The 18,566-nt window shown below is 45.8% G+C and overlaps 1 protein-coding gene across 3 annotated transcripts in view; it reads left to right on the forward strand.

The window, feature by feature from the left end:
• Positions 1 to 13,297, forward strand: part of LOC125978228 (glutamate receptor ionotropic, delta-1) — a 152,286-nt gene extending 138,989 nt beyond the window's left edge. For all 3 annotated transcript variants that reach the window (XM_068652533.1, XM_068652532.1, XM_049735398.2), the window contains 7 exons: positions 882 to 1,079; positions 2,099 to 2,432; positions 4,794 to 4,932; positions 7,592 to 7,787; positions 9,108 to 9,274; positions 10,399 to 10,639; positions 12,335 to 13,297. In XM_068652533.1, the coding sequence (XP_068508634.1) occupies positions 882 to 1,079; positions 2,099 to 2,432; positions 4,794 to 4,932; positions 7,592 to 7,787; positions 9,108 to 9,274; positions 10,399 to 10,639; positions 12,335 to 12,769 (1,710 nt within the window). In that variant the 3' untranslated portion in view covers positions 12,770 to 13,297. The remainder of the gene's footprint in view (positions 1 to 881; positions 1,080 to 2,098; positions 2,433 to 4,793; positions 4,933 to 7,591; positions 7,788 to 9,107; positions 9,275 to 10,398; positions 10,640 to 12,334) is intronic.
• The last annotated feature ends 5,269 nt before the right edge of the window (positions 13,298 to 18,566 follow it).

Below are 18,566 nucleotides of genomic sequence, written 5' to 3' on the forward strand. Positions count from 1 at the left end.
CAAATTGACCAAACTTGGACAAAATCTAAATTGAGCGAGGTCACAGAAAAGTGTCCTCCTAGCAGGAAGACTTTCAGGCATAGAAAAAACAACGGGAAACCCCTCTGGGAGCGTGTCGGCTGTGTGACAAAACCCGGCCGTCGCTCGAGAGGACTTTCAAAGATTTTTTTTTTCCCCCCGCACGAATTGGGCCGTTCGAAACCTTTCAATGTCAGTTTGCCCTCTGCCAACTTTCCTTTCCTCCTCCTCTTCCTCCCACCGCGCTTCCTCTTCTTCTTCATGCATGGTTTCCTCACAGTGTATTTCTTCACATAAGTTAAGCTCAGCACCATCGCCTCGATCACGCCATACACCCAGCCCCTCCCTCCCTGTTTCTGCCCTTAATTCCTCTCTGGTACTTCATAAAGACGGACAATTTTTTTTAGAGGTCCATTTCCACATTGACGAACCGCCACCGTTGCCATGGTGGCGTCAAGAGGAGCACACGAGACTATATTATCAACTCTGGCTCCTTCGGAGGCCCCTCAAGTTTCGCGTGTACTCATCTCTGCCAGCCAGTTTGCGGTGCATCACAATGAATGATTAAAGCTGCACTAATGAACTTTTCGGTGTTTCCGCTCACTTGGGTTCGCCTGCATTTGTAAAGCGTAATTAACTTCCCGGCCCCTCAGGTAAATACAATGAATAGCGCTGAGCATAAGTTTCTTGAAGGGACAATGACAATTCAATAGAGGTCAGCCTGATTGATTTTAATTTGTTTTGAGTTCTTGAGTTGTTGTTTTTTTTTTTTTGTGGGTCTACCAAATTTTGCGTCAGCCTAAAAGTGATTGTTCGTCATTTCTGAGCTTCAGTTCTGACCATTTGAAACATGATGTTAACAGGAAGAGCCGTTTGTGATGGTGGCAGAGAACATCCTGGGCCAGCCCATGCGATACAAGGGCTTCTCCATCGACGTCCTGGACGCCCTAGCCAAGATCCTGGGCTTTAAGTACGACATCTACCAAGTTGGAGATGCTAAGTACGGCTCGGTTCTCCCCAATGGCTCCTGGAACGGAATGATTGGAGAACTCATTGGAAAGGTCGGTGCGGGGTTTTGCCTTCCGGTATCCAGATTTAGATCCGAATGGTTTCTCTGGCAGATTTCCTTGTTTTTTTAAAAAAAAAAATGAGGGCCCACTAATGGAGTTTGCTGTAGTAGAAGCAAAAATATAAAAGCATCGCACAGTCCGCTAAACAGTCGGTCGGCTTGGTTCTGGGAAATAGAAGGACAAAGGTTTGAGAACATGACTGTGAATCATAATAGTCATATAGCTCTCGCCTAATGGATTTAGAGCTTATTTTCTCAGGCCGCTAATGCGAAGCAAGTCACTGTCATGTTTCCTTTCACACACAGGTTCAATTTTATTTTGCGTTGAAACAGAAGGCTGCATGAAAAATGTTGACTTCATAATGGTCCTGACTTCATTAAGACCACCTTGAGGCTTTCATTGACTTGATCGGAAGAGGCTGGCTGAATACAAAAATTGCTTTGCAGAAACAGAAGGGCTGGACGGATCATGTGAATTAAACTTGAATGAGATTTCCATATGCAAGGCTTTAATATGGTCGTTTGACGGAATCTAAAAGATGGGCAGATATTAGATTTGTATGTAACTTTGGAAATGAGACATTGTAGATTCATAGAGTAATGCCAAAGATAGTTTTGCTGCCAACCATTCATGCCATCATTTCTGAACATTTGGTTTAGCATTTTTAGCATGTCTTTGGGTCTTTTCAGAAAACTCAATAAATTAGAACAGTCATCTAACAAAGAATTATTTGAATCAAAAATCGTTTTGGAAAAAGTTGAGAGCTCTTCAAACCGAATGGTTGGTTCCACTTTGAAATATATCAAGATATGTATCGAATCCTCGTTTATTGGAGAGACGTATCGTAGAAGAAAATGGCGGAACGTTTACAGTGCTGACAAGTTCATTCAAATGTATTTAATATGGCGTCCTACCTTCTCTAACTGAGTCGGACCGTTGAATCAAATCAAGTCAAACTGAATCCATCCTCAGTATCAAACGCTCTTTTTGCTGTCAATGCGATTGAACAGAGGGCGGACATGGCCGTGTCGGCCATCACCATCACCCCGGAGCGCGAGCGCGTAGTGGACTTCAGCAAGCGCTACTTGGACTACTCGGTGGGCATCTTGATGCGCAAGTCGGAAGAAAAAATCAACATCTTCTCCCTGCTGGCGCCGTTCGACCTGGCCGTGTGGGCCTGCATCGCCGCCGCCATCCCGGTGGTGGGCGTCATGATCTTTCTGCTCAGACGCATCCAGGCCATCCGTTGCCAGAACAGCGCGGGCGGCCACCCGCCACCGCCGTCGCCCTCCACCTCGCTACAGAGCGCCATCTGGATCGTCTACGGAGCTTTTGTCCAACAAGGTGAGTCAGCCGGCGTTTGGTCGCATTTGTACATGATGTTTTGTTAATTACAGACTGAGATGACTAAACCTGGCAATACTGACCAAATAGAATCAATTCATTCGTCGCTAAGAAAGCAATAAAGGCTGGCCCGCCATTGTTTGATACTAATAAAGTGGCAATTCAGTTGCCATGACAATAATTATTACAATCCTTATTACAAGTCAATTCTGTAATTTTGAAGCTGTTCCTTTGTCGTGAGGCTGAAATCCTTCTTGAACAAAAGATTAAAGGGGGAAAAATACAATCGATGCAGGTGTTGCGGCTTCTCCGCTAACGTTACTCTCGCTAATGTAATGCAAATGCTGACCATCCACCATTGATTAATTAAATGCTGGCGCGCCAAAGTAAAATTATCACATATTGAGGCTTTACTTAACGAAAAAAAATAGTTTCAAAATCATTTTAAAGTCCATCAATGTTTTGGTCATCTAGAATTGACCGCACATTTTCCTGGCTGGTCCACATGCCGTATATTTGAGACCACTCCAGCATTGCCAAGCACGGTTCGCCTTATTTGAGGTCAACGCATCATCAACATGATTTTGAAGCAAAATGTTGACATATTAGACGGAAGGAAGTTTGAAACACTTTATGTGATTAAACAGAGCAGAAAAGGTGAGGAATGAACAAATCAATTAAAATAGCATACATGCATTGAAGAGCTGGCCGCCACTGAGCCATCCGTCATTGAAACAAATGCACAGCCTTGCATTTTTGCAAAGGTGTCTTCTTCAAGGACGCCGGTGCCGGCTCATCTTTACAGCTGCTCGGCATCCAGCTCAGACGTCCTGTTTGGACAACTAAGCAGCATCCATCATCCAGCCCCAAAACAGCATGAATTTAGGATGTGGTTTTTGTTTCACTTTGACTCCCAGTGCTGCCAGTTTTGGTCTTCGTCAAGCAGACGCTTTGTTTTCCGGGAAGACGCCGGTCGCTTTGATATGGAGCCGAACGCTGATGCATTATGGCTTTGTTGGAGAGCGTGAACTCGGCCGTCATGTCCGAATGATATGGCAACATTTGCTGCACACACCAGACTAGGGGAAACTTTCTCTTGTCTTTTCGATCGAGGGATTTTTATTTATTTGTTCGGTCGGCTATTTCTTTATTTGATTTATTTTTTTATTTATTATAGATGTGGTAATGCAGCCGAAAACCTCTGAACTAGACAGATGTGGGGGAAAAAATCGCCGACTCACACATACTAGAAGATTAACCGTATCACTTAGTGTACATTTGCACAACAGATACTCTCCACGCTTTGCTTTTTGTCAGCTGCATTTTGTTTTGTTTGTGCCGCACCAACACTTGCTCAAATGCGCCGTTGATTTCTCGCTTGACGCACGCACGGGCAGGCACTCCCAACTATTTGTCTCTAAACAATAAAAAGTCCATTCTAAAATCATATTTCCCCTTTTGGAGAGCGGCTGGAAATCATGGCGAGCAGCAATTTCAAAGAGGCAAATCGTTGTTTGCGCCTGATGACAAAGTTTTATAAGAAGTTTATTTGGGAGAAGAAGACGGAGCGCCGCACTAGATCCACTTGACTTTCACGATGCACATTTCACATTCGATGACCTTTAAAGATCACTCAAAGGCGCGCATAATAAAAATGACGGATGGCGGCGCGGCGCAGCACGGCGCAGCGTCTGACGAGACGTTCACTTCCGTCCCGAGGCCGCAGCTGCGTCAACGGTGACACACTCCAGCCAAAGACGCTCTCATCACATCATTTTGCACTGGCGCCGGCTTCCTCCTGACATTTCTACAGCTCCTTTTTTTTCCTTTCAAATACTGAAATTCATCCTGACATTTCTCTCGTACACTTCATAAGCCCTTTTTGATTTCATAGTGAGAGCGCTGGAGAGGCAGAAATGAAATGTGCAAAACAAACGTGATGAAGCTCAAAAAAAAACATGGGAGGAAGAAAGTTGGATGAATAAAAACGACTATTAATGAAGACTCGACATTTTGGAGCAAATTTTGCGACGCGTGTTCGAATCCAGCTGTGCCTTGAGACGAAATTTGAATTCGTTCCTTGAACGTGCTTGGGACTCTTTCCATGAAAGGACATGATTGGAAAGACCAGCAACAAAAAAAATATTTTAAAAAAAATAATAAAAATGAACAAAAAATTGGGTATTTTGTTGATTTTTATTTTTTAATAGTTATATTTTTGGGGAGTGAGGGAGTGCAATTATTTTTTTCAAATTTTTTTAATGTGTGTAATATGTAAAAAAGGAAAGGAGAAAAAAAAAATGGTCTGAATTTAAAAGAGCTCGGCCCCAATAACGACGCTGCGCATGTGTGTCGGCGCAGGCAGCGATTCCATCTTGGGCACGGTGGCCCTGCGCATCGTGATGGGCAGTTGGTGGCTCTTCACCCTCATCGTGTGCTCATCCTACACGGCCAACCTGGCCGCCTACCTCACCGTCTCCCGCATGGACAACGCCATAAGGTAAGACTGATACCATTAGCGACTCTTTTCTACCTGCGCAGTTTGACGAGTAACAATCTACCGTATCCATTGAACAGCAAAGAAGGTAAACTGAGATATTAAACAAACATCACCTCATACTACTAAATGAACAAGTATGGAAAAAAAAATAGCTCAAAGGCATTTGTGTGTTTTAATTGTGAGCACATGCAGAGAATGATAACAATGAAAACAAAATGTTCTCCCTGCAATCCTCAGAAGTAAGTGCTTCATAAATCATGTAGCCGGTGTGGGATTATTTGCGGAGAACACACAGTAATCTTTGTAAACATAAAACAATCCCGGGACGGTGTTACATGTTATTTGTTTGGGAGAGGACTCAAGGGCGCCTGAAGAGCTGCGAGAAGAGGACGGCTGACAGGAGGGGTGGGATGAAATAAAAAGAAAACAAAATCAATGTGACAGCCTCAACGCAGAAGATTCTGGATCAAATGAGGGCAGCGGTCGTATTGCAAAGGACAAAGCGAGTTAGGTGGCGAACGCCCTTCGAGTCAATGTTGGCAGATTCGATCATTGCCGCAAATTGACATAAAGGTGACGCTTAAGCGCAAGTCTGCTCAAAACAGTCAGGAAGGCGGCTTTGGATGAAAACTTTTTTCCACTAAGTAAGACTAATGAACTGAGCGCCTCTCTCTGTTCTCCTTCGTAAACACACCTCGGCGATCGATAAGCTCCCAAATATTCTTTTGTCTGCTGGAGAATGATGCCCATCGCTCACTCGTCCTACTTTTAAAGTCTGAACGAGGACAAAAACATAAAAAGGCATCATATTTTATCAGGCGGGCTTAACAAGGTGCAGTATGCGACCCCCGTAGAGTTCAATTGGAAAACAGTAAAGCTCCTTTATGATTCGACAAGTAGTCAATTTCTTATCTCCCTCAAGCAACTGTCCTACTGCCAAAAAAGCACACGGGAGGGACGCAAGTCAGTGCCAAAAAGCGCACAAAATATTCCCCTCAGGAGGCGTATTTGTCCATAAACGGTCCAATTTAGCAAGTCGAAAGGCGTCATCAGACTTGGAGAGGAGAGATTCACCATTCAAAAGAGTTCCAAGGTGAAATTTCTTTGTCAAAATGCAAATGAAGGATTGTAGCACACTTAACACACCTTGTAGTTGTTTTGTCGAAATTGGAACCTTTTGAGGGGAGCGGTTCGGTCTCGGGCGTTCGCTACCAGTTCGTCACAGGTGATAATGCAAATTAGCCCTTGACATCACGTCTAGAAATCCTATTGATTGGGCTCTAATTAGCATATTTGACGATTATTGGATTATCTGTATTTTATTCTGCCAAATATTGGAATCGGCGTCGACCTAAAAAAAAATCTTGTCGATTGGGTTCTAATTAGCATATTTGTTCTTTTCATAGGAGGTTTCATGCAACATCTTTTGACTAGAGACAGAAGAACAAAAATCAAAACTTGATTATCTAACAGACTATCATTTTTCATCTCAAGTAGTTTTTTTTTTTTTTTGCTGGAGATTTAATGACTACAGGCTGTTTTGAAAAGAAAAACTATTTCCATCCATCTGTCTTGCTCTCACCTCCCTATTCTTGTTCCGTTTACCTTACCTTACGGTTCCAATTACTTACCAAGTTGATTAATTTCAAATGCAATCGTTCGCCACGGCTCAGCGTGCTACAGTTAAAAGAAAATGCAATCCAAAAAAAAATAAATAAATCATCTCATGGGGTGTTTTTTTTTCCACTGCGGCAAAAGCTGGGAATGCTACCTGCCGAAAGAGGCCGCAGATGATAAACTAGCAAATCACTTATTTGCGCCTCAAGTTGCTTCCGAGCCACGCTCTAGAGGCTTCTAATTAAACGGCTGAATTAGCCCCACGTCATCATCCCGAGATAAGCTTTTCGATTTCCTCTTTCTGTTGTTGTTGTTGTTGTTGTTGTTGGTTTTTACGAGACAAGTGTGCTTGTAAAAGCAGCGTGGCGCTCCTCTAATGTCTTGCTTATGGTTGCAGAAAAACGGATAAAACACATTTTGTTTACAGTGTCAGCCCCCTCGTTTCCACAACCGTTTAACTGACATTGAATGCAAAGTCAAATAATGACACGCATTTGGCAGCATTTCAGCAGCGATAATGAAAACAGCAATTAAAAAAAAGACTACCAAAAATCTAACCATCGTTATTATCGGTCACCTATATGAGCCCAAGGGAGTTTCTCTCCCCCCCGAAAAAAAAATGTCTTCTTCTTAGGCGCTCACCACTTCTGCATAATAGCGTCATGAGAGAGTCATTTTCAGATATGCAGTATTGTTCATAAAAAGTACATTAGCGTATGCTCTTATGAGCAGTTAATGGCCAATCGGAGAGATTAATGCGCCGATCGTTCAGAATCCAAACCCTTGGATTTCTTCTCATCGTTAGCGCGGGCGCTCGCCGCGGGCACGCTACCGGCGTCCGGCGGGGAAGCTACAGGTGCGGCGCATTTGCTTCATCGAGAGCATGCTAATGAGATTTTCTCCAATGCACACAAGAACTCGGGAGCGCTCATTTAACATGCTGATTGGGCTTGGAGCAAAGCCCAAATGTTGTCCCGGGGTGCTAATATACCACTTTTTCTACGGCAAAGAAGCTAAAAAAATAAGGGTCATTGCTTTCCAGGTCTTTCCAGGACCTGTCCAAGCAAGCAGACCTGGCGTACGGGACGGTGAGGGATTCGGCCGTGTACGATTATTTCCAAGCCAAAGGCACCAACCCCCTGGAGCAGGACAGCACCTTTGCCGACCTGTGGAAGACCATCAACAAAAACAACGGCTTCCAGCACTCCGTCTCGGGCCCCGGCGAAGGCATCAAGAAGGTAGGACACACCCAAAACCACTCATCCCAAAACCTAATGAGATCCAGACTTACTTTGCTTTCCGAAATCCGTGAATTTCAGTCACTGAGGTACCAAAGAAATATTTTATGATTCCTTTCCTGTCTGTCAGAGTGCAACAGCCACAGGCGTGCATAAGCCCAAGAAGGTGGAATCCATAATTGAACAAATATCTGTGAAGTTCAGACATCTAACGAGGAAGCCTAATTTGGATCAGGACGATGCGGGTGGGCCAGTTTTGGACCGCCAGCCGTAAACCAGGAGCTGCTTGGGTATACGTAGATATGGAGATAAAGAACACGTCTCAGACAGAGTTGACGCAACGGTGATTCTTTGCTGAGTCGTATTTTATGCCAAGCCACAAATGTCCTCGAGTTGACTCACTTGTAGTCAGGAGGCAAAACGAAGCGCCTTCCTCTACGTGTGTCTGCGTGGTCCTAATGAGACACGAGGTGCAGAGGCTTGGTTTTTTCGCATTTGTTGACAGCGCTCGGCAACGCGACGACACCTTGGGGGGAAAGAACCGAGACAACAAGAAAGCGCAAATCCAAAAGGATTCCGGCGCCATTCTCATCTCCTTCACGCAAATGATTTTCATCATGGTTGACAAGAAATGTCGTTCTGGCGTGTTGGAGCCGAAGTTCTTTGGCTTTGTTCTTAAAAGGATCAAACTCAACTGTAGGTTTAAAAAAAGGAAATGTACTCACAAAATGACTTCCTTCAATTGGGGGAAAAAAAACAAGTTGGGGCCAGTGTGACATTATGCACAGCTTGAACTGTGGCGAGTCATTACACAGAGAAGCTTTCAGGAAATTACATTTGGCATTAGCGTGCACGTAATTGGGACACCGTGTCGAAGATGTGACGCAGGGGGGTTCAGCAAAGTTGAACTACAAAAAGTAAAGAAAAAAAAAAAACATTGCGGCTCCAATGGAGGCAGTATAGAAGTCATTGGGCTCCTCAGGAATAAAGTTTTTGCTGTAATGAGTGAGCGAGCGAACGAACGGGACTTTTTTGCCAGTCTCGAGCCAACAATGCCCAATTGATCTTTGTCAAAAATCAATGCGACTCAAACAAGATTTTTTTTTTTGCAAGCATCCAGATGTCGGCTCACGCAATTATCCTTTGTGTATCAAACCTGTGTCTTTTTGGATTTTTTTTTTTTTTTTTTTAGGGGGGGTCAAAAAAAAAAAAAAACAGTACACAATTAGATCAGGGTTGTTTGTTATTGATCTATTCATAATGATTCCAAGCCCTGTATATTCATCAACTACTGAAATATTTAACGTGCTCTTCCCGCAGGTTAAGCGAGAGTCGTACGCCTTCCTGTGGGACATGGCGGTGGTGGAATACGCCGCCCTGACGGACGACGACTGCACGCTGACGGTGGCCGGCAACAGCATCAGCACCAGAGGCTACGGCGTGGCTCTGCAGCACGGCAGCCCCTACAGGGACCTGTTCTCTCAGAAGTTGGTACTCCGCCATCACACCTTTAGAAAGCCCGGCTTTTAACAGAACATCATTAGCGCCGTCTCGGTACTTGACTAGGAAGCCCCGTCGGGTCACGTGCAGCAGGGAACAAAAAGGAAAAGAATCTACCAGAGGACACTTGTTGAAAGCAAAAAAGGAGTGATTTGGCGGCGAGGGATTTGGGGAGATGCACTATGCTCGCGCCTGCTTTGAGGTCGGACTTGTTGCCTGGCAACCTCATAGCCGTTCATTCAAACCAGTTTGGAATCTTTCATCAATACGTGGTTTTTTTGTAAACAACCATGAAAACTTTAAATTAGGGCTGAACTATTCATGGGATTCAAATTCAGGACGGAGGGGGGAGGGCATTTTAAAGTCTTCAACGAAACCATTTCTTATGTTTGCTTTTCACCTTAAAGCTCATTTCGTGATTGTTCAAAGAAGTCATTTTGTAAACAAAAGCTAACAGGTATTTTTTGTAAACATCACAGATAATTCAGTCTTAAAGTAGCAAACAAATGCGATATATTCCTTATCAATGAACCAAAACGTGTTTTTGAAACAGCAAAGAGAATTTAGTCCTCAATTAAATTAAACTGTTCAATCAATTCTCATTTTCCTCGCGTTTTTTTTTTTTTTTTTGGCTTACAAAGTGTAGAAACACAGCATCACTTGAATGCATAACTTGTGGCCAAATGAATGAAAAACACCTGCGGCATCTCTCGTTGTCATTTTTCACGTGGAAATTATTCCTGGTCAAAGGCTTCCATGTTTCTGAGCGTGCTTTTTTAGGGGGGGCTCGCAAGACATGCGCAGATTTATGCTGTGATATTTATGTTCCGGTCCTTGCCAAAAGTGTTGAAAAATCTCAGCGCGTGAGATTCAAGGTTTCGTGTGGGTTGACCGCATCCGTCTGCTCTTTTACGTTTTGCTTTTACACAATCTGCTTTTAAATTCATTATGAGCTCCATTTTTCATTGCAGCTTGGCCGGTAGAAAATGACAAAGTTATTGGAACGTTAGAACTAGATATTACAAATCCTCCATAATGAGGCACGGAGGGCTATTTTAACACCTCGGAGCCCCTGACCGGTTTTGTAACGCTGCCTTTATGCCCTGCTCAGGATATTGGAGCTCCAGGAAAAAGGCGACCTAGACATCTTGAAGCAAAAGTGGTGGCCAAAGAAGGGCCGCTGCGACCTGCAGAGCCACGCCGACGCCCAGACGGAGGGCCGGGCGCTGCACCTGCACAGTTTCGCCGGGGTTTTCTGCATCCTGGCGGCCGGGCTGCTGCTGGCCCTGCTGGTGGCCGCCCTGGAGACCTGGTGGAACAGCAACCACTGCCGCCGAAAGGAGCCCAAAGAGGTGACCAATGACAACTCGTCCGGCCCGGGTCCTGGTCCGAACCGGGCCGTCGCCGCCGCCGGTCCCCCCGCCCCGCCGAGGCCCCGGTCGAGACCCAGACCCCCGGGCCCCCCGGTCCTGCCCAGAGACGCCACTGCCACACTCTACTTTATGGATCCAGCAAGCACAGACGCCAGCCCCGATTTAGTCGAGCTGCAGTACACGCAGTTATAATAGGTGTGCCCCGACGATAGTCCCGACGTCATGTGATCGGTCTGTGATCATTCCTTCTCATGCCTGGAGATTGCTTGGGGCGCTTTCTCTGCCGCTGTGGTTCGTTCCCGTCGGGAGCCTCGCCGCTGCTCGTGGGAGAGAACCACAGCGGCGATGACAAAACCGCATAGTCACCATGTCATGGTGTACTGTTCATGTCCAAGAAAGTCCCAATTGTACTCCTGGGTTCATCCACATGCACTTCAGTGGTCCAGAAGCTCTCTCGAGCTCATCCATTCAAGTCTTAATGCCGTAGAGCTCGGACTTGTGCTTCAACCCCTCTCTGCACGAGGCCTCCAGACTACGAAGGCTTGACATGGATCCCTAAACTAAAGTGTGAGCGCCAGCAGATGACGTAGAATCTCCGCCTTGACCCGCCACCGCCTGTTTGACTTGGTATGCCGCTCCAGGGAACCACTTTCAGTCCGCGTCCTGACCTGACCCGGTCGCACGCAGGAGGTGGCGACGAGGACAGCAAAGCCCTTTCCGCCAGCTCAAACGTCACAATTTGGGGTCGTTGTTTGACAATTACAGACGCCAGGCTCTTGACCCGGGCAGGTCAGGAGCAGCCTGAAAAAGAATTCCTGCGTGGTGATTGGCTGAGCTGGGACAAAACCAAAAAGGGGGCGGGACACGGGGTCGGGCAGGGGTAGTAGATTCTAGTCGCTTCATCTGTCATCTCACTCTGTTGTCTTTGGGGTCGTCATTGCAAGACCAGGGAAGCTGGAGGCGGACTAAGGTGGCACGACTGGGGACATGAGAAGGATTTTGTACGCAAAGTGAAGCAAACATTTCTGTAGCGACTTAACCAGAACACATTCATATTTATTAGGAGTGTGCATCTGTCCAAGAAGATGATTCCATACGTATCTCGATACATGGGATGCAATACACTGTTCATGATTCGATTCACCAGTTTGAAACCCGCCTCCAGCTTTCCGTCACTGTCATTTGTCATTGATGTGGTATGAATGTCTATTTTAAGTGTTTTAGATATTTCCGTCTTTGTTTTACCATAAAGAAAGTGGTTCTGAAACTTTTGGAGTCCAGGGACCACTTCCAAGGAGCTTCACTTTGTCCTATCACAAACGAAACTTTTTTGGGACCCTCAAACAACATCTCACAGACCTCCAAGAGTCCCCGAACCCCAGTTTAAGAACCACTTGTCTTGTGTTGGAGGCCGTCTTGTCAGCCAGTGTTCCTTCTTTTATGTCTGTGTACATTTTGATGTAAACTTTTCTTTATTTTCTCCAAAGTAAGCAGGTGTGTTATTACATCACACCTCAATTGGACAATTTGTTTTTTCCGTTGGCATGCACCAGACTGCTAGGTCAATGTGGCCAGTGCACGGGCTGTTGATGTTCCTTGAGAACAAACCAACCTGTGTAACCTCTCTCTCACCTTTTTTAATGCCCCCCCACCCTAACCCCAACTTTCCTGCAGGACAAAGAGGTAAACCTGGAGCAGGTCCATCACCGTTTAAACAGCCTCCTGGACGAAGACCTGGCCCACAAGCAGCTGCCGGGCCAGTCCATCGAGATCTCGGCCCTAGACATTGGCAGCATGCAGCCCAGCCAGTCTCTGGAGGTCTTGTCGGCCCGGGAGTACCCCGCCCACCGGGGGCCGCCGCCGCTCTCGGTCAGCACCTTCCTCCGCGAGGGCCACGGTGCCGGCAGGACACTAGGCGCGGCGGGCGGCCGGACCCTGCCCCTGCCCCTCAGCAGCGCCACCATGCCGTCCATCCGCTGCAAACACCGGGCTCCCAACGGGGGGCTCTTCCGCCAGAGCCCCGTCAAGACGTCCATGCCTATGTCCTACCAGCCCGTGCCGGGAGGAGCCATCCCGGAGGGGGAGGCCAGCCACGGGACCTCCATCTGAGCGCTCCGGCTCACTCGCATAAACAGTGCCAATGTTGTGGAGAGATATAAATAGAACCTGAAAATCAAAAGAGAAAAAAAAAAAAAAAAAGTTTTTATCGACCAGTGGTGAGGCGACACGAGGAAAGACCGAGGAGACTCTACTGTACATATTTGTAACTATAGAGAGGGCAGAGCGACATTACAAAGTGTATTTTGAATATTCCCCAGAGTTGAGTTTAAAAAAAAAAAACGGAAACGTATTTGGAAACGATGACTGTTTGAATGGCTTTGTAAATTTTTGTTCTCCACAAATAAAGGTGACAATTTTTTTGTGGTTGTTTTCTAAGTGCCAAGTTCCACTTCCGTTTTCTTTCAGATAACTGAATGTATTGTGAGAAATCATGATCAACAAAGACATTTCACACTGGGAAAAAAAAAAAAAGACATTTCAATGACTGATTTGTTTCTTACGAAAACAATAAAATGGTATAGTACAACCAAAAAAGCGACGTGTGAAACTTTGCAAGTTGTGCTGCCATGTGCTGTTTTTGTGTGTCTGTTGACTGTCGGCGACGGGTGTGTTTAGTATTGCATGAAAAAGAAACACAAAATACCCATGGGAGAATTCAAACCAGCTATTCTCATTTACAAGTTGCCTACTTTAACCACTCAGCCAAAGTTACAGGGTTAAGGTTTTGGGGTCAGGGTTAAGAGGTTATCGTCCAGTACCATGAAACATGTTCAACTCCAAAAGTCTCCATGCGCTTTTTGCACAGACGCCGTAATGATGTAACCCCGCCATACATGACTCGCATGAACAATCCGTATAATTGGCCCGTGTGGCCAATCTGCTGTTGAATAACTTCGATTCTACCCGCAGGGACGAAGGAAGCTGGCCAGATGGACGCGCCGTTTTTATGATTATCTCATTTCTGGCTTGTTGCATCTTTGTTAGCATGCTAAGTAAAATTGTCAAATTATTATATTGCCATGCGAGCCATATGATTACTCCCAACTTTACAAACTGTATTGCTTTGGTGCCAAGAAAATCATTCCAAGTGAGTCGGAATTTGAGCTTTTTAGGGATGTTTCCGGAAGCACCGGTGACCTAACAAATACAAAGCTGGAACCAAAGCTTTCATGCGAGAGAATAATTTAGTCGAGCTTGCCGTGCTATGCTGACAGGACAAAAAAAAAAGAATATTTGGAGGTGGAACAAAAGCGAGCGAGCACCTCTGGGACTCAAAGTCTCAGTGGATAGGAAAGTACAGTGCCACTTGAAGAGCGGATGAATTTTTCATGAGGCCGGGGGGGGGGCTTCTGCTGCAGGTTGCTGTTATTTCAGTTAAGACGAAGAAGTGGCCCGCTAATAAATGATGCAGTTATTTAACCTTATTGCCTCAAACGAGGAAATAATGTCGCGATTCCCTCCTAACACGTTCTGGTCCGCTTCCCACAGACCGTCTTGATCATCAGCGAGATCATGCAGCTGAAATTAACTTTGATATTAATTATGGATCAGTGAGGGAAGGCTGTCGCAAACTTGACCTTCGACCCCAAATCTAATCCGTCAGGTGAGCAAACGATTCCTGGAACTGACAGGAAATTGCCTTTCAAGCAAAGCTCTACTAATTTTTTTTTTTTTTCAAAGTCAACAGGGATGGCTTCCAGCTCGTCTGCAACCGCCAGGACAGCCGCAATAGAAAATGGTCGGACGGACGGACGGACAAAGCAATCGCCTCATTAGGATTCCGGTAGCAAATGCCCGCAGGTTGCCCTGCACTGGAGGGTGCTTGGAGCGCTTGCCCCCTCCCCTGCCATCGCTAACCTCATCTTGGCTCATAAAGGGATTCATTAGGATGAGTTAATGACTTTGTTGTGACTTGCCAACAGTGTCCTCGCTTGACACTGACCTACAGTTCTAACGGCCGCCATTAATGGCACCCTTGAGTCATTTGTGGAAGTTTCCAGTGGTCTTCATATATATAAAAAAAAAAAAACATGAGTGATGTGCTTCAGTAGGAAAATATTTTGACCCTCCAGGCCTGAAATCAGTTTCAAAAGCTTCTCAACCAGCACCTCACAGGCAGCAGGAACTAGCGACTCGCTACTCACTATTTTAGCCACAAGTTGAAGTTAAAAACTTTTTTTGTGTGGCATTTTTATTGTTGTGAGAAGACCCTGATTTTCGATGAGGTGGCAGATGTTCACTCAAAAATCCCTCAGTAAGCTTCTAATTTCATGATTCCTTCATGACTCTGGAGTCGAAGGCCTTGTGGCTTTTCAGCCATTCTTAAAATCAATATTTTGACTTAGCCTGTGCGCACGATATTTTCCCACATAGACTACGGTCGGCCTGGGCGGTGTTTGCCGAAGATCACGGTTGCCAATTACAGTGGCCAGAACCGTGCGACAAAAGTCAAAGATCGCCAGCGCCAATAAGACTGCTCAGAACTGCACGTTAACCTTTTGCGGACTTTTGATAACACGAGGTCTCTTGCTTGTTTGCTCCGCAGTTCCCCCGACGTTATGATGTTTGAGGGAATCTCAAGACCGACGTGGATCCATACCCTCGTTGAAACTGCGCACCGTTTGAAAGCAAACTCTCGGTGGCGATAACATTTTGGTCGCTTCTCTTCCTCGTATGCTTCTTACCCTCAGGTTAGTGGCAACACACCTGACCGCCGTGCGGGTGTGTGTGTTTGCGCGTGCGTGTGATAAACAACTTCACGCTACTTGATAAATAATCCAAGAGAAACACAGCATCCTGACAGAGCTATGAAAGTTTTATGGCCTCTGCTGCGGCGAGCACCAGACATGAGGCGGGCAGTCGGCGAGAATTCTAATGCGGCCCCACTTCTTATCCGTTGGCCGACTCTCTTTTTTTCGCTCTCTCTCTCTATATCCTCAATATACAAAGAGAAGCTTCTGTCTCTGGCCTCTTGTGTTTGTGCTCTGCTTGCAAATTGCTTGGCCGAGATGCAAACACAGCAGCGGAGTGCGAACTTTGACACTCGCTGTGTCGGCGAGCCGGCCAGTTGCTAAGGTGCGCTCGACGTGTTAAAAGAAAAATGAACTCAAGACTCCGGAAACGTTCTATCCGCCTAATAAGAATGTAAGCAAATTGATTCGGGTAGCTTTCGTAATGCAGCGAGATGTCGAGGTGTTGCAAACAAACCGATTCGGGGATTTTTCAGAATGCAGCAAGACGTCGAGGTGTTTCGTTTTCGCCTGCAAGTATCGTGCAATCGTCTTCCCCATTTTTTTCTGTCAAACTGATGTTAGGTAGATTCACAACATGCAAACGCCTCACAGAAAGGCCGGAGCTCAGATGTAAAAAATCCATCAAGCATTTTTGCAAGTGCTTGAAAGCCGACTTGTGCTAATCGACCTGCGTTGTAAACACAACACGCTTCTTTCTCCGCAGCGTCCAACACTTTGCTTTGGAGGAGCGTCGGTCTTGCAAGTGCGCCTCGTCAAATCCATGCTGGCAGTCGGCGTTGGGGTTGATGCAGCCGAAAAAAAAGCACTAAGTATCTTATACAACTGGAGAAAACGCAGCGCCTTTGCTTCACAGAGGCTTCAGGCGGGGGGGGGCGAGCAAAACAACTTGCCATTCGTTATTATCGAGAGCCGCCTTTGCGCCGTTCGCGAATCAGGCGTTCTCTTATTTCACATACGAGCAATTTCCCAGACACAATATTTGTCTTGCGGCATGTGATGAATCGTGTTGAAGAGGCAGACGTTGGATAGGAAATAATTGGTCCCACTCTGCGTCGCACCGTTGGGCCTTGTAGCTGCAAAGCGCCGTTCGCACGTGTCCGATGAGTAATGGCGGCGTGGCGGACGCCGCTCGAATATTCATCTCTCTTTAACTCGGTCGGAAAGGACGAAGCGCGCATGCATCAACGTGGCAATGGGGTTGACACGCACAAATGCACACACGCGTTGACGTCCTTCATTCGGACAGTCTTGACTCTGTGAGCGATGCGATGAGTCACACGCAAGAGGTCAAGCTGGGGTCAACTGGTGAATATTTAGAATTTCAGGGGTCCCAAACTACGGGAAATGAAATATCCCCCAACACCAGATTCACCAATGGACGCTAAATTCGGTGGACAGAAAGCATGCCGATATTGAACAGGAAGTCAACCATGTTGCTTTGAAGCAGCCATTTTGAGGGACTTTGACCAGCTCCTACTTGGGAATTCACCACCACGGTGTCTGAGTTGAATGAGCGTTTCAATGATTTGCCATGAAAAATGGCTTGCAACCACACGCAGTGGCAATTTTAATTGGCCGTAGATAGCAGTAGTTGGCTATAATGGTTGTATAATTGCCTTTTGTTACTTTCCAGAAGCCAATCTGACAGACTTGTGGCAGGTAAAAGATTGACAGGGAAGCGGCAGAAAGGGCAGTTTAATTCAAGGTCGTCTGCGAAAACCTTCACGTGATCAAAAAAATCTGCACGCTTCCGATTCAGGTGTCTCGCCTGGGCAAACGAGATTGGATTTATAAAAAACTTCTCATGGAAACAAACAGTCCCAGCTGGACGTTGTTCATCCTTGTGATGGCAAAAACATCTTTTCGACATATTTAATTTTCATTTCGATGGAAGATCACAGCAACATTTGACCGCAATGTTAATTAATGATTGGCGATGCAACCTTTAGCTGGTGACGCAATTCATTAATCATTTGATGCATAGAAAATTACATCAAGTGTACTTTGCTGCTTTAATTTAAACAGCATTCAAGGATGTCATTTCAAAGGGCATGTTTACCCATCATCCCTAAATAGTCAAAAGGCCTTGATACTACTACTATCTTTTGCCGTTAAAAACAAACAAATAAATAAATAAATAAATACACAAATAAATGAATGAATGAATGTCTTGGATGAGGAGGAAATGACCATTTCTAATGATTATATTTCATGGCGAACTCTGATTTTAGAGAAGCACGACAGGCAACAGGAATGACCTTGAAATGAAATGCTATTTTGCCAGTTCTATTTTAAATTGATTTTAAATCACTACTTCCTCCCTTATTTTCACAGCGAGAGACGTCGGGTGAGAGCAAGGAGGGTCCTTGTCACCCCTGTCGACACCCTGGCACCCGCCCTCGCCCCCCCAGCATTCTCATTTGCTGATTACTCGGCCACTTCAACATGCTCGGCGGCCTCCTCCCACTCGCCGTCGACAGCCGTCATCTCAGCTCTTGGGAAAAAAAAGCAGGACAACATCAGACAGGTTTGTGTGCTAAACATCTTCAACATGCATGTGGATGAAATCACGAGGAGCACCAAATAGTGACTGCATTGTTTTGAGTCCATTTTCAGTGCTTGTCACTTTGCGTAATTGTGCAACATCTGGACAGACTCCTCATTAAAGCTGCTATTAAACGCTCCGGAGAAGTTACACAGCCACTTGCCAATAAACGCATTTAAATTAAAGTCAGTCTTTGGGCAACACTTTGGGACCCGGCAAAACATGCGGAGAATCAAAAGCGGATTCCAAACGTCGACGTGAGACTTAAAGAGCAACACGGTCATCTCCTGAGCCGTCCGGCTTGGAGATGTTTATCTTCAGCATCCAATCAACGGCCAACATGGCTTCCGCCTCCGCCTGTCAATGTCGCCGTGGCAGCTCCAATCTCTGCCACCTGCCCCAAAAAAAAAAAAAAATCTAACTTGTCTCTTCTCGTCTCTCGTGAAGAAACGGGTCTCACTGGAGATGGAAGATGCGGATTCTGTCTTTTAAGATTTTAACGTTGCATCCGCAAGAGGGAAGGTTGTTTTTTTTTTCTTGTTTTCAG

Source organism: Syngnathus scovelli, chromosome 12 (genome assembly GCF_024217435.2).
Source record: "Syngnathus scovelli strain Florida chromosome 12, RoL_Ssco_1.2, whole genome shotgun sequence".
Lineage (NCBI taxonomy): Eukaryota > Metazoa > Chordata > Actinopteri > Syngnathiformes > Syngnathidae > Syngnathus > Syngnathus scovelli.